Genomic DNA, 20,382 nt, shown 5'->3' with positions numbered 1-20,382 from the left:
ACCAAGGCCCCGCTATTCAGATGACGTCCCTCCAGCATGTGAAAAGGTGCCTCAGACATCGGTTAGCTTTTCGTCATCGGTGTCTGGGCTATGGTCAACGCCAAGTGCGCGTCCAGATGACCCTGACTCTGTGTTGAGGATCCACGCTAGCACGTGTAGGGCTACTTCCGTCATTAACATAACGTCCGCGCGCTCAACTCCACACCGACTCGACACGTACTCTGCGACTCCTATTGCTTGGATTTCTCTCATAACCCTCCCAAACATACCTACACTGCAGTCACTCACACAATGGCTGCCGCACCCGCCCAGGAGCTCAAGCTCGACCCCAAGTACGACCACTACGACTACCCCACCGTTGCCCCGGTTGCGCAGAACGGGCACCCCGGCCACACAACGCCTGAGCAAGATGCGCAGGTCTTCCAGCTGCGAACTCAGCTCGAGCAGGCCGGTTACACGAAGAACCTCGACACATTGACGCTGGTATGCCCAAATCAACACGAATGCGGGGGCGTTGGGCATCGGCTAATTTATCTGCAGCTGCGATTCCTCCGTGCGCGCAAATTCAATGTCGAGCTGTCGAAGCAGATGTAAGCAAATATGGAGAGACTGGGTGACGAGGAGACACTGACATGGGCAGGTTCATCGACAGCGAGAAGTGGAGGGAGACATATGCTGGCTCTGGCGTCGAGGAGCTCGTCCGCACCTTCGACTACAAGGAGAAGCCAGAGGTCTTCAAGTACTACCCCCAGTACTACCACAAGACCGACAAGGTATGCTTCCTATGAATTAGACAAGTTGCAGTGTGCTCACAAGCTTGCAGGACGGCCGCCCAGTCTACATCGAGCAGCTCGGTAACGTTGATCTCACTGCCCTCGGCAAGATCACCAGCCAGGAGCGCATGGTGCAGAACCTCGTCTGCGAATACGAAAAGATGGCCGACCCCCGTCTGCCCGCCTGCTCGCGCAAGATCGGCCACCTCCTCGAGACCTCGTGCTCCATCCTTGACCTGAAGGGCGTCGGTATCGCCAAGGCCACCTCCGTCTACGGCTACCTGCAGGCCGTCTCCGCCATCTCGCAGAACTACTACCCCGAGCGCCTCGGCAAGATGTACGTCATCAACGCACCCTGGGGCTTCTCCGGCGTCTTCAGCGTCGTCAAGAAGTTCCTCGACCCCGTCACCAGCGCTAAGATCCACGTCCTGGGCTCCGGATACAAGACTGAGCTGCTCGCACAGGTCCCGGCTGAGAACCTGCCCAAGGCTTTCGGCGGTTCGTGCGACTGCCCTGGTGGCTGTGCGCTGAGCGATGCCGGCCCATGGCAGGATCCTACGTGGGTTACCGAGCCCAAGTGGGCGAAGAAGAGCGGTGATGCTATCGACAACACTGCGCTACCTCCTCCTACCACCGGCGCTGACGTTCCCACCACCGGCGCACCCGTTGGTGGCCTCGATGGAGCTGACCCTGCCACTGCCCCTGCCCCTGCCCCTGCCGGTGTCCCTCAGCCGCACGCTTAGAAGCGTGTGTTGAGGACGGCGTTGATGAAGAGTAGGCGCGCGAAGACGAGAGCGCGGACGAAGGGGAAGGAGCATTACAAAAAGCATAAGGCGAATCAGGCGAGGCGTCGCAGGGCAGATGCGATATTACGTCAAAGCAGTCAACGACGGAAGACTAAGCGCAAAAGGTGCAGTGGTGGCTGGCCACACGGAAGCGTATCAGCTGCTACCGCTGGTTCTGCTGGTGCGACAGGCTGCAGTGGTGGTGGTGGGCACTGCGGCGGCGGTGGATGTTTCTGATGAGCATCGAAATAATGCAAGATGCCTTGGTTGGCTGACGGAATGGTGGTTAGAGCGGCATAGACGCATGGCTTCACTCTTTCTCTAGAATATTACCTGTTTCGCTCCGATGTTGGTCTTCTTTGTTCGGTACTCACTCCCAACTCTTCCTTGTCTGAGACTTCAAGACCTCTTACTTCTACTTGGTCCTCTAGATCCACAGCGAACGCTGACATGGCCGACCTAACCACAACACGATCCAGCAACGGCAGCAATGACAGATCACAACTCACCAACCCTCACCCTCTCAATCCGCCTCATCCTCCTCGGCCGCCACTCAGTCCACCCCCCAACATCCCCCACATAACCTCTCACACTCATTTCCCAAACCCTCCACCACTACTGCCCACACATCCCCGTCGTCCCCTGGGCCCTGGATTCTCCTAGCCCGTCCCACGCCCATCTCGCCGAGCAGGATTACACCTCCCTTCGCGAGCGCGGGAGCTGGATCCTGCGGCCCGCGCCCCATTCCAGCGCGTTCCTGCGCGCCTTGGATGCAGGACAGGCCTGTAGCGAGGGCGAAGTGCGGCTCTCGCCCTCCGAGACCGGGATGCTGGGCAGCGACGTCTGGGTGTGCGGGTTTGTGCTGCAGCGCTTCGGTGTGCCGGCTGCGACGGGGCGGTTTGAGTGGCTGGTGAGGGCGTTTGTGCGCTTCGATGGCCCGGTTGGTGGGGTTGAGGGGGCAAGGTTCTGGGACGTTGTGCCGGGGGAGATGAGTGTGCTGCGCGTGCGGGTGGAGCTTTCGGGTTTGGGCGATGTGGAGGAGGAGGGTGAGCATGCTGGCGGCGGCGTTTAAGAGGGAGTTGGATTTGCTGCGGTCCACGAAGGAGGTGGTTGACTTTGGGCGTGAGTAGGTGGCTGGAAGGTGTGTTGATGCGGCGTTTGGCGAGGGAGATGAAGGGTGCGTCGCGCGAGTTCGGGAGTGATGGTCAAGGCGGATATGAGAGATATAAGAGGACGATGGGTAGGAAGAGGGAGTGGTGGGATGTTGTGTATGAAATGGATGGGGACGAGATGCTGGAGAGCATGGGAAGAGTCGAAGAACATGGCATGCGGCTCAGAGTGTCTGTCGGGACCGACAAAGACAGCAAGACACAAGTACTCCTCCAGGGACAGCGCAACACACTGGATTCAAGTTACCTAGTTGCGTATACGGAACTCCGAGCCCACATTGTCGACACAGCGCATCGATACGGCACAGATCAGCTCGCGGCGGCACTCGAAAACTGCCAGCTTCTCCACGCAGACGAACCTCTTGAACGGTTCGCAAATATGCTCGACTTTCTCGCATAGAACAATATACAGTTCGATCCCGCCTCAGATACCACACTTCTCGCGCACGTCGCCTATGTCACCGACACGTCTAACGACCTTCAAATCGCCCTCAAGACCTCCTCTCCAGAAGCAGAGTGCCTACAACAGGCTGTCAATACTTTCCACAAGCTTCGAACGCACATCATGTCAGTCCACGCAGGCAAGAGGAGGGATATAGCGTAGTTCGCAGAGAGATACGATAGTGCTGGCAGGTACACGCCAACAAAAGAAAGAAAGCTGCTTGCGATACTGAGGGCTGAGCAAGAGAGAGGGAAATCAGTGCCAAGTGAGTAGGGATGCAAAGGCAGCATATGCAGCAACCAGGTTCGCCGACATGATCGAGATAAGGGCAATAGCGAGCAACGTCTAGCTAGCGTGTGTGGGTGCAATGCGTGCAGGAACTCAAACTGAAAAGTACGAAAATATGAATCCTACAGAACCGGTCCTGTGTTGGTATTACCGAAGGAGAATTCTGGGAGAGACTTAAAAAACCCCAGGGTCGAACCCAGGGCATTGGCTGAGCGATGTTATTCATTTTACATCGCCCCAGATGGAGGGCGGGTTCATTTTTGTTCAATTGAAATCTCTAGCATTCTTGAAATTACATCCGTAGAGCATACTACCTGGTCACGCCTTTTCGAAATCGTGTGCGCGCGTTTGTGTTTGTGCTGGCACAGTTGTGAGAGCGTTCGAAGTGAAAGTAGCTGTTTGTGGGCAGGTCACCGATGTTGCGCACATGCATGTTCGCCCCGCCTTCAAGGAACATAGTCCGTACCTCGCCTCAGATATGTCAGCTGAAAGCAGAAATTTCGTGGTGGATGTTGGGCATCTGATCTTGCAATACTCCAACGCCTTGTTGCGTTGAGATTGTTCTTCATTATATGTTTAGACGCGCTCACGAGATAGGGACCTGCAAATTCGAACTGCTACATATAATTTGTTTGAGTGGAGAGAAGCGATGACTACTGTCAGCTTGCGATCATTAGTAAATGCTGGTATGTGCACGTTATTTGCACCACGTTGCACCACGCTGGGCTGCGATATCACTGCCACGAAAATCAGAACCAGCCATATCTGAGAGCATGGTCATGAAGTAGCTTGGATATCCCCAGGTATTTAGTTCACGACCTGAACTTTTCTGTAGGTGCGCGGAAGCACAGCCAACATTTGAATGCAGCTCTGCGCGTCCCAATCAGGTAACAGAGCAAATACTTCCCGCAAACAAAACAAAAACAACGAGTACAATAGCGATTCACATATCTTCCATCTTGTATACTTCGTATGCCGGCTCTTCATAAGGGTGTGCTCTGTACTGATCAGCTTACGCTCACACACACACAATCATACTCACTTCCTCAGCGCCTTCACAGCCTCAACTGCCACATCTCTACCCAAGCAAATTGCCTCAACCCGATACTCTTCGACCTCCTCCAGCGCACCGACCTTGCCGATCTGCCCAATATCAGCCTCGCTCAAACAGACACGGATGCGAGACAACGAAACAACGACTTACATGGGGGTTTGCCGCATCACCGGGTCTGAATTGCCCAGTGCCCTTGGAGGTGAAACAACACTCGGTGTAGCCGCTGGTGCCGGGGAAATGGCCAGCGCCTGCGGCGAAGATGGCGGTTTTGCAGGCTTGCAGAGCACCGGGCGGGACGAAAAAGACGAGCTTGAACTTTTGCAGGGTGCACATAGTAGACCGTACGGATTTAGTTTGGCTAAAGAAATGGGGTTGAGTTGTTGAGCAAGAGATGTTTAACTTGAAGAGGATGAAATGATGGCAAGGACTTGAAGTGCGTTCGGGTGCACCTCCACCCTCCAAAAGGATCGACCTGGGCACGTCTCAAATCGGATGGGAATGGGACAGACTGCTCAGACCTTGCATGTCCCCCTCTCACTTGAAGGGCCTACAGCCACAGACTACTCAGACCCGTTACAATATGTTGCAACTGCGTGACCATGACGTACATCAGTGGTGCTGCCGGTACAGCCTCCTCAGTACTCACAGCAAAACATCATAGGTCCTATACAAGGGAACGTCGGGTTGCACAAAGCTCACTGATAAATACTCGCTCCCGACATCTCTCAGCCATCAACCACTGACCCTAATGAATTCTGACGCGGGGCGGGGCAGGGAAGGCGCGACACGTGCTAGCGTGTTGTGTTGGCCCGTGCCCGTAAACACAAGGAAGGCACAGTGTGGAGCGCACTCACCCATCAGACGGTCATCTCGACACTCACTAGCTTACAGAAGACGCGACAATGGCTCCAGGAGCATCGCGACAGTCGACACGTACAACGCGCCGCAAAGCGCCTGTCGTAGACGACTCCGACAACGAGAACATCACACCTACTCCAGAGGTCAGCGACGATGAGGAAGAGGAGTTCACACCGGCACCAGCGCCACTCAAGACTGGACGAGGGCGCGGGCGCCCGAGGAAGAGCGTCGCACCTGAAGCTGAGGCTCCCACTCCAGCAAAGAACACAGAGACGGCAGCGCCAAAACGACGAGGACGACCAAAGCGCACAACTGAAGTTGTTGAGGACCCCACACAAACAGAGACACCGCCAGAGAGCAGTCCACGATCGACTGTTCCTGTGAGAGCTGCCCCTAAGAAGCGCGGGCGGAAGCCAAAGGTCTCAGTTGAGAAGCACAATGCAGATGAAGGTGGGCAGACACTTGCACTAGATAACTCTGTCGCAGAACCTGAGACTAAACCTCCAGCAGTAGTATCCGAGTACGAGGAAAAGGAAGTCTCCGTGACGCCTGCCCCCGAAGTCGAACCTAGCGAAGCCGGAGACCGTACACCAAGAGCCGCGCAAACTCCAGTAGTGGAGGAGGAGACACCCGTGGTCAGCACAGCCATAAAACGACAGAGGGTCGAAGTGAGGGTCAAGCCTGAGCCCACTGAAGACAACACCATCCAGAGCACGGTGGAGGAGGAGACGATCGTTGCTGAACCTAAATCTGAACCTGAACCCGCCGCCGAGCCCACTGTGCCGGACACGACATTGAAGCCCTCAGAGACTCCCGATGCGACCGCACCGTCACAGCCGCCGCCGACGCCGAAAGTGGTCGAGAAGATCAACGCGAACCACACAGTGTTGGAGAGGCCAATGGACATCGTGGCGAAGAGGCGAGCAGCTGGAGTACCTATCTCGCAGGAGCCTGCACCACCAAAGCAGCGCACAGTTATCACATGGTTGGTGCTGATCAACTTCAAGAGTTACGCCGGGAGACAGGAAGTTGGTCCTTTCCACTCGTCTTTTTCGTCTGTCGTTGGACCCAACGGATCAGGCAAGTCGAACGTCATCGACTCGTTGTTGTTCGTCTTCGGTTTCCGTGCCAGCAAGATGCGTCAAGGCAAGATCTCGGCGCTTATCCACAACTCGGCTCAACACCCGGATCTCGACTACTGTGAAGTCGAGGTCCACTTCCAGGAGGTTATGGACACCCCCAGTGGCGCTGAGGTTATTCCAGACTCGCAACTAGTCATCTCTCGCCGGGCGTTCAAGAATAATTCCAGCAAATACTACATGAACAAGAGAGAATCCAGCTTCACCGATGTCACAAAGTACCTGAAGGGCAAGGGCGTAGATCTGGACCACAAGCGTTTCTTGATCTTGCAGGGTGAGGTCGAATCCATCGCGCAGATGAAGCCGAAAGCCATGACCGAGCACGACGACGGCCTTCTTGAGTATCTGGAGGACATCATCGGCACATCGAAGTACAAGACCCCGATTGAGGAGTCTGCTGCTGAGGTCGAGACGCTCAATGAAACGTGCATGGAAAAGAACACCCGTGTTCAGCACGTTGAGAAAGAGAGAGGCGCGCTTGAGGAGAAGAAGAACAAGGCTCTTGCCTATATCCAGGACGAGAACGAGCTTGCCATGAAGCAGTCTACGCTCTATCAGCTCTACATCTCCGATTTCGACGACCACATCGAGGTTACGCAAGAGTCGGTCGGCCAGATACAGGCACAGCTCGATGGAGAACTGCAAAAGCACCAAGGCAGCGAAGAGGGCATTAAGGAGCTTGAGCGACAGTACAAGAAGGGCGTCAAGGCCTACGAGCAACTCGAGAAGCGACACCAGGGGTTTCAGAAGGAGGTTGGACGCATCGACAAAGAAGCGGTCAAATTCGAGGAGAAGAGGAAGTTCTTGGCTGGCAAACAGAAAAAACTCGAGAAGACTAAGGAGACAAGCACCTACAGCCGCTCCGAGGCGGAGACTCTGGCGAAGCAGTATGCTGCTGACCTGGAGCGATATGCTGAGGAGATGGAAGAGCTTGAGGCGAACATGAAGGTCGAGGAGAAGGAGCTTGAGCGCGTTCGTGTCGCTCTTGCTGGCAAGACACAAGGTCTGTCCGACGAGATCGCAGCGAAACAGAAGTCTCTGGAGCCCTGGAGTGCGAAGATCAACGAGAAGCAGTCCGCCATGGCCGTTGCGCAGAGCGAACTCGACATCATCCGCGAACGCGAGAACGCCGGCGCCAAGGGCATCGCAGACGTCGAGGCTAAGATTGAAGCGCTGCAAGAATCGAAAGAGAGCAAGGCAGCCCAGCTCCAGGAGTGCAAACTCGAGAAGAAGCAAATTGCGAAGGAGCTGCAGAGTCTTCAAGCCCAGATCGAGGGCCTGACACAGAAGGAGGCGCCTCTACGATCTAAGCTGTCGGGAGCACGCGCAAAGGCTGATGAGGCCCGCTCGAACTTCTCTGCGAACCAAACACAAGGCAACGTGCTGACAGGACTCATGCGTCTGAAGGAGTCTGGTCGTATTGACGGATTCCATGGCCGACTGGGCAACCTAGGCACCATCAACCAGAAGTACGATGTCGCGATCTCGACCGCTTGCCCACAACTGGACAATATGGTCGTGGATACAGTTGAGTCTGGTCAGCAGTGCATCGAGCATCTTCGTAAGAACAACCTGGGCCGCGCCAACTTCATCCTCCTGGACCGTCTCGCCAAGCGTGACATGTCCACTGTCGACACACCAGAGAATGTCCCTCGACTGTTCGATCTTGTTAAGCCAAAGCATGATGCTCTGAGGCCGGCGTTCTTCCATGTCCTCCAGAATACTCTGGTTGCTGATGACCTTGATCAGGCCGAGCGTATTGCATATGGCGCAAAGAGATGGCGCGTCGTCACCCTTGATGGCAAGCTTATCGACACTGCCGGTACGATGAGTGGTGGTGGCAGCCGCGTGGTAAAGGGCAAGATGTCGTCGAAGCTCGCCTCTGACGTCTCGCGTGATCAGGTATCGAAGCTTGAACAGGACCGAGACGCACTTGAGCAACTCTTCACCGAGTTCCAGCAGGATCAGCAACAGCTTGAGAGCACACTACGAAGTCTTAGTCAGCAACTGCCGGAGCTTGACACCAAGGCTCAGAAGCTTGTGCTTGAGCTGGAAAGCTTCGACCGCAACATTGTCGACTGCCAGCGTCGCATCAAGGAGCTGGGTGCTGAGAAGGCTGTGACTAAGACCGACAAGGGCCGTGTATCATCGTTAGAGAAGAGCATTGCCTCTATGGAGAAGGATATCTCCAGGCTGCATGCTGAGACCGAGGGCGTGGAGGCCGAGATCAAAGCACTGCAAGACAAGATCATGGAGATTGGTGGTGTCAAGCTCCGCCTCCAGAAGGCCAAGGTTGATGATCTGAAACAGCAGATCGATACTCTCACAGAGCAAGCTTCAAACGCCGAAGTCTGCAAGTCCAAGGAGGAGAAGAACCGCATCAAGCACGAGAAGTCGTATAATGATGCGGCTCGCGATCTCGAGAAGCTCGCAGCCGACCTGGAAAAGGTCGAAGAGGATATGGAGTCTCATCAGCGTGATGCGTCGGAAGTCCGTCAACAAGCTGAGGAAGCTCAGGAGGTACGCAGAACTATCTCTGATTCGTCTGCCACGATGCTAACTGGCTATTCAGTCCCTCGAGGCTACTAAGGAGGACATCCAAGCTGTCAAGAAGGAGCTTGATGAGAAGACTGCAGAAGTCAACGAAATGCGCGCCGTCGAAATCGAAATGCGCAACAAGCTTGAAGAGAGCCAAAAGCAACTACACGACTTCCAGAAGAAGCAGGCGTATTTCCAGGACAAGTTGAGCAAGCTCACTTACCAAAATGTTACCGACCTTGGAGAGGAACAAGAGACCGACGAAGGCCTTCCTACATACAGCAAGGACGAACTGCAAGACCTCGACAAGCACGAGCTCAAGGACGAAATCGCCGCGCTCGAGAAGAAGAACGAGAACATTAACGTCGACCTCTCTGTCCTTGCCGAGTACCGCAAGCGCGTCGAAGAACACGCCGCACGCTCCATGGACCTCACCGAAGCCGTTGCCGCGCGCGATGACGCAAAGAAACGCTGCGACGAATTGCGCCGCCTGCGTCTCGAAGGCTTCATGGAAGGCTTTAGCATTATCACCGCACGGCTGAAGGAGATGTACCAAATGATCACCATGGGCGGCAACGCGGAGCTCGAGCTTGTCGACTCTCTAGACCCTTTCTCGGAAGGCATCTTGTTCTCTGTCATGCCGCCTAAAAAATCATGGAAGAACATCAGCAACTTGTCTGGCGGTGAGAAGACGCTGTCTTCATTGGCATTAGTGTTTGCGCTCCATCATTATAAGCCTACGCCCCTGTATGTCATGGATGAGATTGATGCCGCGCTCGATTTCAAGAATGTCAGTATCGTGGCGAGCTATATCAAGGAAAGGACGAAGAATGCGCAGTTCATTGTCATCTCGTTACGAAACAACATGTTCGAGTTAGCGAGCCGGTTGGTGGGTGTGTACAAGGTCAACCATATGGTAAGTCTCATTGTACTGAGAGCGTTGAGATATCTGCTAACAGTGTGGCAGACGAAGAGTGTTACGATCGAAAATAAGGATTATCTCACTGCTCGCGCATAGTCGGTCAGATGTGATAGTCATTAGGGATCTGGTACGAGTAATGTTGGGCATTGCGCGGTGTTTTGGTGTAAACTATGTTGGTTCAACATGGGTGCGGATGGCTGATATGATAATTTGGGAAAACTTGCGATACCACTCACGCATCAATCATTAGTCCCAGGAGCAGAATTGGTCCAAGAATGAGTGGTGTCCATGCGATATGCACTAGGAGCCAGTACCTGTCGAAACACTGCTTCTCTAGTGACGTGTATATCATCATGATCTGACGACAGCAGATGCCTCTCGACGTACGACTTCGCGAATACAGACCACTTGGGAAACGAACTGTTCCTATTACGATGCAATGTCCACCTGTTTAGTACCATGCTGACTTCCGTTTCGAATCAGTGCCGAGCATTCGTTAGTAGTCCCTACAGATGCCAATATCTGCATTGACTTAGATCCCCAGTCAGAGAATTCAATGTACTGGACACTTCACGCCAACGTGATAGGTGACTCATCTACTGCAGCGGGCTGGTCCGTTGCGGTGGGGACACTTGTGGCTGCTGCACCAATCTCCTGTCACTATTCAAAGGGTACGTGTTAGGAGAGAGGGCTGGCTGCCTTGTCACCGAAGACTATAGAACTTCATATTGGATCGCACCTACTTCACCTAGGACTTCTCAGGACAGCGTAGCGCAAAAAGATGGATCCGAGCATTAGAAATCGAACTAAATAGATCAGTGTCTGGACACGAACCTTATCCTTTCACGTATGTACCAATTACCAATAATTGTGCACAACCAGTCCCCTCTGTGTATTTTCCGCCTGGAAGGAGGTCACCGGGCGGACGAGCTGCATGTTATATCTCTGCCCTTTAGTATCCTGAAACAGCATCCAGAGCATTGAAGATAAGTCTCCAGCACCACCCCTTCTTCTCGCACAGTGCCTGGGCATCGTTGAAAAGCGTGTCAGTATGACTGTGATGTACACACGTTGAGTGAGAGGCTGTTGAAGACCCCGAGAACTATAGTGACAACAGGATGCACCTCAGCTGTGGAGTATAAGCGCGCAAATCCCGGTGTAACGTGATCTTAAGTACTTGCATAGACCCGCTCTGATATGATACTAATGCATGCAGCTCAGGGAGCAGTAAGAAAAACTGGCAGCAGGATCTTCAACGTGACACTACCATGCATACGCAGAGACTGCGGCCATTTCGAATGCTTTGCAGTAGCTCGAGGACCGGACTGGTAGAAGTCAGTATGGCATGTTGAAAGCCTGTTCAACCTACGAAGTATGTTTCCAACCCTTGATGCTTCACACCGAGCGTATAGGTGAGTGTCTTGGTTGCTGTGATTGAGCTGTTAGTGCGTGCGCGCGCTGGGTCGTCGCGCTGCTCTGTCATGTTTGGCGGCGTCTTGACGATGGATTGAAGGGGTCCGAGTAGTGAGAAACAGCAGAAATTGAAATTCGACCAACGTTCGCAGGTACCCTGCTGGCAACAGCGTACATAGTATGGAAAGTCGAGGCTCCCACGACGAAGCTCTTGAACCACCACTGGGGGTCAAGGAGCAGTCAGACCTCACTTCGTAGTCTTGTGGCAGACCTCACTTGGTGGTCTTGTGGCAGACCGTGATCTCTACAATGCCTTTGACTCTTGTACAGGTCGATGTCTGAGAAGCTGCGGTGCCACCGTCCTAGTTCGAGAGTCAAAGTTGATCGCATGTCCGCTCACCGAGCGCGCGTAAAGCGCCAGGATGCAATTGCACGCACTCCATGTTGAGCTGTAACAAAGACGAAAGTGTACAAGGTCTCGGAAGTTCTGTTATACAACCAGTTGACTGTCATTCCTCATGGGGCCTCAGAATAATGGCTGTCGGGAGACCTTGCTAGAGACATGTGCAAACGTGTTTCTGTGTAACGCGTTGATGGGCAATCGTGCTTGAGACGTGATTGGGGTTGGCCACCGTTCAAGAAGTACATGCCATCTCGTCAGCCGTATATTGCGGAGTTCTTTGGCCTGCGTAGCGCTGGGCACTCTATAAGGTCTCTCGACGCGTGGCAGCTGTTGTGGGCCGTCCATGGCCGCAATGATCCACGAAAGGCCAGACAATAGAGCAGGAAATCGAGCGGTACGGGAAGGTTAGTCGTCCATTTGATCAGTATCGAAGACGAAGCATTGATGTTGCTTGACAGAGTCTTGATGGCAGGTTGAGTGAGGGCTCTAGGCCACCTGTGCGCGTGGTCAACTGCCAGCTCAGCTGACGTGCCACGTAATGAACGGAACGCCTCTTTTGCGGACAACAACGATTCTCAGCAAAGATTCTGAACTTCCGAAAGATTGGAAAATTGCTAGAGAATGTAACTCTGCTGCTGCTGCTGCGAGGATTACTCGAACACATTCGATGTCTTTGTTGTGGGGATGAGATCGAAACCACGAGAGGTGGAAGCGAAACGACACCAGTAGCGACGCGCGCAGAATCAAAACAACACCCGCGATGTTGGAATCCACGCCCGAATTGAGAACGAACATGTTTAGATGAACATAATAAACATTGATAAAAAGACAAAAGCTTCTTCTAAACGCGTCAAGATGTCAGGGAGGGGTGAAGAGCGCGCAGTATCTGCAGGACGAGACGCGCCATATCAGAATCGCACGAAGCTTCATAGACAGGCAGCGATGTCGAGTCACCATATGAACCAGACACACGACGGGATTTAAGCGACAGTATAGCGTCTGTCTAATGCCCGACAGGCGAGGGAGATCAGGGACGAAGCTCAAAGCATCAAGGATGCAGGAGGGAATCACCGAGTGGGATGAAGCACAAGGTCAACGGGACGGAGAGAAAGCGGCAGACTCCCAACACCCTGACAGGATATCTCCAGTACCAGCGCGCATCACCCAGTAAGAGCGCGCTCTTAGTCTACTCCAGATCAGAAGAAGGCCTTCGAATGCTAAACCCCTTCCTAAATAGGAATGGACGAATGTGTCGTGCAAAAGTTGATCTGGATGCACCTGCTCGGCTGCAGCCGTCAGATAAGTAGCTCCCCCCCGCTTCGGGGCGCGCGGTGCTCCCATCCCATTAACTTTCGACACTTCCACAACAACGCCCACTACATCGATTTTGACTCTCGTCCCCTCGTTCGAAGCATCAGATACGCGTCTATCACGACTTACAATTACTACCAAAATGCCTCCCAAGAAGTCAACTACTGCCACCCCCAAGAAGGCCGCTGCCTCAACAGCTAGCCATGGGTCTTTCCAGGGTATGTTGTTTGATCTCTCAACATCACGCTGTCGCAACGCGAGCGCGTCAGTGCCATCGTGTTCGCAAACCTTCACTGACTCTATTCAACAGACATGGTAAAGGATGCTATTGCCAACGTAAGTCTATACTCCCCGGCGCATCGCGACCCCCGCACCTGGGCATGCGACGCCAACGCGCCGACTCGGTCGCAAACAACAACAAAGCCTACCATCAAATTCGAGACCACATTTGCTAACGTGCCCTTCGTATCTTGCAGCTTAAGGACCGTAATGGATCCAGGTAAGCCACTCCCCTGAAAGTTGGCGGTGTTTCACGCATCACGTAATGCTTTCGTTTCATGCATCGAGAGCTCGCGCTGACCACAACTCCACAGCCGTCAAGCTATCCAGAAGTACATCAGGGCCAACAACAAGGTCGACAACCTCTCCGAGACTGCCTTCAAGGGCCACGTCAACCGTGCTATCGCCCACGGTGAGGAGAAGGGTATCTTCTTGCGTCCTAAGGGTAAGCGCTGCACCCTCAGCCCCAACACTCGATCCTCACAGCCACGATTGCATTCGAGTCAACGTGATGACTCGTAGACATTGTACTTTGAGCTACATACTAACGTGTCATGCAGGTGCTTCCGGTACCGTGAAGCTCGCGAAACAGGAGGCTAAGCCCGCTGTCGCCAAGAAGACCGAGACCAAGAAGGAGGAGAAGGAGAAGAAGCCTGCTGCAACCAAGGCTAAGACTGCCACCAAGGCCAAGGCTGCTCCTAAGGCTAAGGCTACCACTACCGTTGGTCTCACCCATTCATCAGGATGCCTCAGTTGCTAACATAATCACCAGAAGGCGAAGGCTACAACCACCAAGAAAGCACCTGCCACCAAGAAGGCTACCACCACGAAGAAGCCCACCGCTGTCGCTAAGCCCAAGGCGAACGCCAGTAAGCCCCGCAAGTCCGCCACCGCTGACGCTGGCCCTGCCCCTGCCGTCGCAAAGGAGGTCACACGCGTCCTAGGAAAGACAAAGTCTGGACGTGTCACCAAGACCAAGGCACCTGAGAGTCCTGCGTCCAAGGCCGCACCCAAGAAGAGGGGGGCGCCCAAGAAGGCTGCCGCCGCAAAGGCCATACCAAAGAAGGCCACCCCCAAGAAGGCCACACCGAAGAAGGCATAAGCGGTTCATCCGCAACTTTCCTTCGCTGTTGATTCTTCTCGACTAGCTCTCGTGCGCAGGCCATTTCCCAGAACGTCTGAGCACTTGAGCCTGTAATGTGATATCCCTTTCTCTCTCTACATCTGGAACTGGTGGAACGGTATGGGCCTGGTACTGCTAAGGGGTGTTGATCTGTCTGTCTGTTCTTTACATCATGTCGGCTGGGCGTTATGGCGCGTTCGCGCAGGTTGGATTTCTGTATTTCTCTCTTTTCACTTTAGGAAAGGAGTGTATCGGTGACGTGACGTGTATCGTCGTGGCGATGGAATGAATGTCGAATCATAAGTTCAAATTTTGCGCGCTCTTGCTTTGTGACTTCACGCATTGTTTTGATCGTCTCGCTGCTTGTGCAAGGGTCCTGTAAACTAATACGAATGAAGTCTGGCAGCGATCCCGCTTTTCTCCAGCTGGTGAAGCCTCCCGACCATCGAACAAACTTTCCACTTTGGTTCTATTTTAAATTGCCGAGAGGAATTGGAATAGCTGCATCTAGCCTGTGGTGGAAATTGCCTACTACACTAAAGATGTTGATCACCGACTGAACGTAGATGTCAAAATTTAAATTGAGAAGATAGCAATGCCCAGCCTCTGGCTACACCATCCGTTAACCGTCGATCGAACAACATATGTGTCGCATGCTCTCAATAAGGGCACTCTTTGACAACTTTACTTTGGATGTAGGTACCAATGATTCATGCAGTAGTTCAATAAGTGGCTTGAGCAGTACAATGTTATTTCTAGTGGTCTTTCATGTCAGTCTCATGTTAAGATGGGTTGAAGACTTTCCCGCTATGCACCCAGTAACCTGGTCAGTCAGAAAACGTGCTGGACCCACATCCTCAGTGCAATCGGTCAAAAACCCGACAAGAATCAACTTTTGTCACGATTGTATCTGGAGGCATCAATTCCTTCTCGGATAGTTGTGCGGAAAGGGCAATTTGTAATCTGTAGGGCGTCGCGCTCGTACTTCTTGCAGCGCACCATTGGTCCATTTCAACCCGCTTAGCCAACATTGAGCGAGGGAGACGATGTTCATCGCTGCTTACCATGCCTACACTTCCAAAAAGCTATGCAAACTTCTATCGCGACCACGCGAATATTGGAGGTTCTGTTCAGCCCTGGAGGTGTTCAATGTTGTGAATAGCAGGGACAAGTGGCGCCGGTGCGGGGAACTGGGGCTTCCCGAGGTTCTCTTCGCAATACCTTCACAACGCCTGCCGCTCGTAGCCAGACAGAAGCTGATCCAGATGCATCTCGTAACCACTTCTCTAGAACGTCCCCACTCTGGGTGTAACACCAAGCTCAATAGGTGCATCCTACTGCAACGCGCACGGAATTAACAATGTTATTCGCTGCAAAATACGGAAATACGGCGGCCGGCTGTGAGCAGCCGCTGGCTAACGCACACCTCTTGTTATGACTAACTCCAGGTTTGCTGCTCCTGCACGCTAACATTGCATCTGACGGGTGTGGTTTTTTCTCTCTTCTTCCTGTATCTTCTTACGGAGCATTCAATCGAAGCGGCACACTGCTACCCAGACCCTTGCCGCCACAACAAAAGCGGCCGACTATTGTTATTGGATACGCACACCCACGAACAACTGCATGAGAACGACTTCAATACCTATCTTCATCTGCAAAGATGACGCATTCATTACAACTTCATCGACCAACCAACGCTGAGATTATCGACCTCGCTGCACAAGAGGGCCATGATGCTGACATTCCCACCAATTTGGGCTCGATCCATCGAGTATCCAGCAATCAATCTACGAGGTCACATTCTCCGTCATATGAGAAGGACGCCAAGACCCTGGCTCTTGGAGAAGATATGGAGAAAGGAATTATCCCCGCCTCAAGCTCGTTAGCCATAGAAGAGGCAGACCCTGACGTCGTAGACTTTGATGGCCCAGACGATTTCCAGAACCCTATGAACTGGGGATTCACCAAGAAGTGGGGTATGGTGTCGCTGATATCTGCGATTACCTTCCTCACGCCACTTGCGAGCTCTATGTTCGCGCCCGGAGTACCAGAAGTCATGCGAGACTTTGGATCGACGAATGACATGCTTGCAGGATTCATGGTGTCAGTATATGTCCTTGGGTTCAGTTTTGGACCTTTGAGTACGTTGATATTGAGGCTGCGACTCGAGCCTAAGCTAACGTGACAGTCATTGCACCCTTATCGGAGATGTATGGTCGTCTGCCCTTATACCACTCTTGCAACCTACTATTCATCATTTTCACAATCGCCGCTGCTGTTTCCACGAACATGGGGATGTTTATCGTATTCAGGTTTTTTATGGGCAGTAAGTGGACGCTGTGCCTCACCGATATTGATACGAGCTGACCTGTGTGGAGCTGTTGGGGGCGCACCAATGGTGCTTGGTGGAGGAACGATTGCCGATATTATCCCACGTGAGCACAGAGGTACAGCAATGGCCGTGTGGATGATGGGGCCAAGTGAGTCCCAATCACAAGAGCGATGTGGATAGATCTGATTACTTCAGCTATTGGACCTTGCGTAGGACCTATTATCGGCGGCTTCCTCACTGTTGCAAAAGGTTGGAGATGGAATTTCTGGTTTGTCGCCATAGTGGTAGGCTCAAACCCTAATAACCTTGGATCGCTAGACTGACTTCTACAGGCCGGTGCATTCTTCATCATGTCCCTCATTCTGATGAGTGAGACGTCTGCCCCCGTCATTCTGGAAAGAAAGGCAAAGAAGCTGCGAAGAGAGACTGGAAACGATAAGTTGCGGTCAAAGTTGGACAGCGGTCTAGCTCCAAAAGAGTTGTTTAAATTTTCCATCATTCGGCCGGCCAAGATGCTCACTCGCTCGACCATCTGCTTCGCTATCTCGCTTTACGTCGCCATCACGTACACGTATCTTTACATCCTCTTTACCACCTTCACCTCCGTCTTTACAAACCAATACCACTGGCACGGCGGCATCACCGGACTTTCATTCCTCGGTCTGGGTGTCGGTTCGCTTATTGGACAGTTCGTGTATATCCGTTATGGCAACAGGATTGTCTCGAAGCACATCGAACGCGGCGACTTCAAGCCTGAAATGCGCCTGCAGATCATGTGTATTGGCGGCTTCTTCCTGCCCATCGGTCTGTTGGTCTATGGTTGGTCTACAAACTTCCGGACGCACTACATGGTGCCACTTGTTGGTACTGGCATTATCGGCTTCGGGCTGCTTCTGACATTCATGCCTGCGAACACATACTTGATCGACGTGTTCACGACACACGCCGCAAGCGCGATGGCTGCAAGCACAGTCCTTCGTAGTTTGATGGCTGCTTTGGTGCCGCTAAGTAGTCAGAAGATGTACGCTGCAATGGGCTTGGGGTGGGGTAACAGCTTGCTGGCGTTTGTATCATTGGCTTTGGTGCCGATACCGTTCTTGTTCATCAAGTATGGTGAGAGTATAAGAGCTAGAAGTACCGTGAAGCTGTAAGACACCAATAGAATTGAGATTTTATACGACCTTTCGTGACAGAAATAACACGAGATCACTCCAATTTTTGTGCAGTTGCTTCTCAATCAGAGTCTCAGTAGAACGCAGGCTTGTACGATGTCTCGACTTGGTCCTGTCGCCAGACCATCTGAGGGAAATTGAGCCAACCAAGCACATTTTCATCACTGGTCTGAGGCAGTCCGTGCTGTGTTTGGAGGATTTGATGCAAGGCCTCGCTACAGCTTCCTTGTTTTGCTCCACACGCGTCCTCCCAAAAGGACGCTTTCTTGAAGAGACTGCAGGTGTTGCTGGACGAGTTCATGTTTTGCATCTTTATTGCTTCTGAGCGCCAGGAGAACTGCACAGTTCGAATGCTACGAAGACTGCTCAGCTTTGTATCGAATTTCTTGGCCTCTTCTCAGCAGCCACGACAGTCTCTTCATCTGTGTCCCCACTGACCTGATGGCCAGTATCCCTTAAACTTCGGACTTTATCTATGTACTCCTCGATAGCGCGCGAATTATCGAGGCGAACAATGCATCTGGGGTCAGCTTACTCTTCTGTCGCCGTGGGGCATACGGACTGGCAGGTACCCAATGCGATCAACTTGTTGCACATCTACCACGTCACATTCGCCATACTTTGCTGATATCTCGACGATTGTGTCATCGCCCAGGCATCAAATCAAGCTTTTGCAGCCATGTGCGGCTCCACTGCTCCCTTGCCTTTGCAGTGCTCCTCGGACATGACACCATGGCGGTACCTTTGCATTCTTCACCCTGTCTGATTGGGCAGAATTTCTCCCGTCGAGAGCCTAGTATTAAGAGTAATTGGAAGGATTAAGGAGATTTCCCAGCGGTGTAATGAAAGTGAGGCCTAGACGAGAGGTAATGCGACCCTTGCCGTACGTCATTAGACGCAAGCGTATTCAACGATCATCGCAAATGCGATCCTGCATGTGCGGTTCTCCACTTCTCTGAACTGCGCGGCAGTTGCTGTAAGAAGAGGCATGTGCTTGGTTATTCGCGGTCCGGAGTGATCCTACGCGACTCGGGCGCGCGTTGGCTGTCAATGCGCTCAAGCTTTCGATTTAAGATAGGCATTTCTTACAAGTGCCACTCCGCACCCGTAAGGCAAAGTCAATCCGCGGCGCAGGACTGTCAATACCTATCCTGTCCATCATTTTTGCTCTACAAATCGCCTAAAGGGTTGTTCAGTAACCGGAGGGCTGCGGACGCATAATTCTATCCTCGCACATGTGCAGCTCACACTGCTTTTACCTTCGACAATGTGCGCGCTGACACGACGCGGACGTGATGCTTACAAAGAGTTTTTATGGCGATCAACAGCTGCGTTCTGCGATTCCTTCGTGAATCATCTGGAGGTTGCCACCGAGAACGACAGTGGCCGCATTTCCACGATTTGTATTTCCAACCACTTTCGCCTCGCAGACCGAGTGAGGAATTTCATCTGCGTGAAGCCTCGCCGTTTTTCGTCTGTTGGAATTTGGATATGTGATAGCGTCCTTACAGCTTCTCACTTGACGCCAGATGCACATATGGAGAAGATGACACAGTGCGGACGAGGTAGGCATGAGCTGCATGTAAGATACTTTCTGCTGTGTATAAAGCTGTGTAGCTAAACACAGAGGGATCGCCTGTTGGGATCAAGGCAGCTACGTCTGACTCGCGTGCGCAGATCTCAAGATGTCTGATCGACCCATTGGTGTCGGGGAAAATGCAAGCTCTATTTCCCCATGTGATGAGAAATGAAGACCCATGTCGATGCGGACGGACGACCTTCCTCGTCGGTGGAACTTCGCAAACATCGACACACTTTGTGATTGCAAGTGTGGACCAGGTAGACTGGAGCACATGAAGCAATCAGGCGAATCTAGAGGTCCTTCTTATAGCGAGCATTGTGTTTGCCTGCAGTTGAGTATTAGTTTCAGGTACGAGGTGATCTTGAAGCAACTCATTGATATTACCGCTGAGCCAAGATGACTCCCAAACCTAAATTGAGAACTGGACCGAGGATTATTGGAGCCAAACAATGCTTCGTGCATGACTTGGAAGCGTCGAACGCATGGGTATAATGGCATCCATACCTTGAGAGGCGTCGAGGTAGCATGATGGTAGGGACCGCCAGAAGCGCTTATACAACACGAAGTATTGCTCTAATGCGACGTATGAAAACCTGAATACTACCTATATGACCTCACTTGAGAGTTCGATAATTAATGTGAAGATCCGGATCACTCGGTCCAAAGACAGTATCTGTTAACAGGGCCTTGTGCAATGGAGAACCTTGGAAGTCACCTCCGGCAAGATCCGGGCAGACCTATCAGACCGAAAGCGAGTCTCATAGCGGAGATATGCGTAGATTTTAGAACAGGGCCGACG

General features: G+C 52.7%; 6 protein-coding genes across 6 annotated transcripts; 4 read left to right on the top strand and 2 right to left on the bottom strand.

The window, feature by feature from the left end:
* Positions 1-291: 291 nt before the first annotated feature.
* On the top strand, positions 292-1,953 carry M421DRAFT_390726 (SEC14 cytosolic factor; the record flags this gene model as incomplete). Its single annotated transcript, XM_033589991.1, has 4 exons — positions 292-483; positions 541-590; positions 641-773; positions 824-1,953. The coding sequence occupies 4 exons, from the start codon at positions 292-294 to the stop codon at positions 1,514-1,516; spliced, it is 1,068 nt and encodes a 355-aa protein (XP_033449108.1). The 3' UTR covers positions 1,517-1,953.
* Positions 1,954-2,111: 158 nt separating this feature from the next.
* On the bottom strand, positions 2,112-2,612 carry M421DRAFT_91994 (uncharacterized protein; the record flags this gene model as incomplete). Its single annotated transcript, XM_033597991.1, has 1 exon — positions 2,112-2,612. One exon carries the CDS (start codon positions 2,610-2,612, stop codon positions 2,112-2,114), a length of 501 nt encoding a protein of 166 aa, XP_033449107.1.
* Positions 2,613-4,074: 1,462 nt separating this feature from the next.
* M421DRAFT_420090 (uncharacterized protein) lies at positions 4,075-5,247 on the bottom strand. Its single transcript, XM_033592351.1, has 3 exons — positions 4,662-5,247; positions 4,500-4,600; positions 4,075-4,455 (listed from the first exon to the last, which is right to left on the bottom strand). The coding sequence occupies exons 1-3, from the start codon at positions 4,842-4,844 to the stop codon at positions 4,401-4,403; spliced, it is 339 nt and encodes a 112-aa protein (XP_033449106.1). The 5' UTR covers positions 4,845-5,247; the 3' UTR covers positions 4,075-4,400.
* On the top strand, positions 5,155-9,181 carry M421DRAFT_141570 (uncharacterized protein). Its single transcript, XM_033587478.1, has 2 exons — positions 5,155-5,819; positions 5,880-9,181. Exons 1-2 carry the CDS (start codon positions 5,414-5,416, stop codon positions 9,095-9,097), a joined length of 3,624 nt encoding a protein of 1,207 aa, XP_033449105.1. The 5' UTR covers positions 5,155-5,413; the 3' UTR covers positions 9,098-9,181.
* Positions 9,182-13,118: 3,937 nt separating this feature from the next.
* On the top strand, positions 13,119-14,815 carry M421DRAFT_420086 (uncharacterized protein). The gene is made up of 6 exons (XM_033592350.1): positions 13,119-13,313; positions 13,406-13,431; positions 13,572-13,594; positions 13,689-13,819; positions 13,935-14,095; positions 14,147-14,815. The coding sequence occupies exons 1-6, from the start codon at positions 13,238-13,240 to the stop codon at positions 14,474-14,476; spliced, it is 747 nt and encodes a 248-aa protein (XP_033449104.1). The 5' UTR covers positions 13,119-13,237; the 3' UTR covers positions 14,477-14,815.
* Positions 14,816-16,157: 1,342 nt separating this feature from the next.
* On the top strand, positions 16,158-17,980 carry M421DRAFT_100623 (MFS general substrate transporter; the record flags this gene model as incomplete). Its single annotated transcript, XM_033586546.1, has 5 exons — positions 16,158-16,638; positions 16,686-16,823; positions 16,876-16,977; positions 17,025-17,113; positions 17,162-17,980. The coding sequence occupies 5 exons, from the start codon at positions 16,158-16,160 to the stop codon at positions 17,978-17,980; spliced, it is 1,629 nt and encodes a 542-aa protein (XP_033449103.1).
* Positions 17,981-20,382: the final 2,402 nt, after the last annotated feature.

This window comes from Didymella exigua (assembly GCF_010094145.1).
Source record: "Didymella exigua CBS 183.55 unplaced genomic scaffold M421scaffold_12, whole genome shotgun sequence".
Lineage (NCBI taxonomy): Eukaryota > Fungi > Ascomycota > Dothideomycetes > Pleosporales > Didymellaceae > Didymella > Didymella exigua.
Note: the sequence above shows the minus strand (reverse complement) of the source record. Positions and strands in the feature narration are given on the sequence as shown.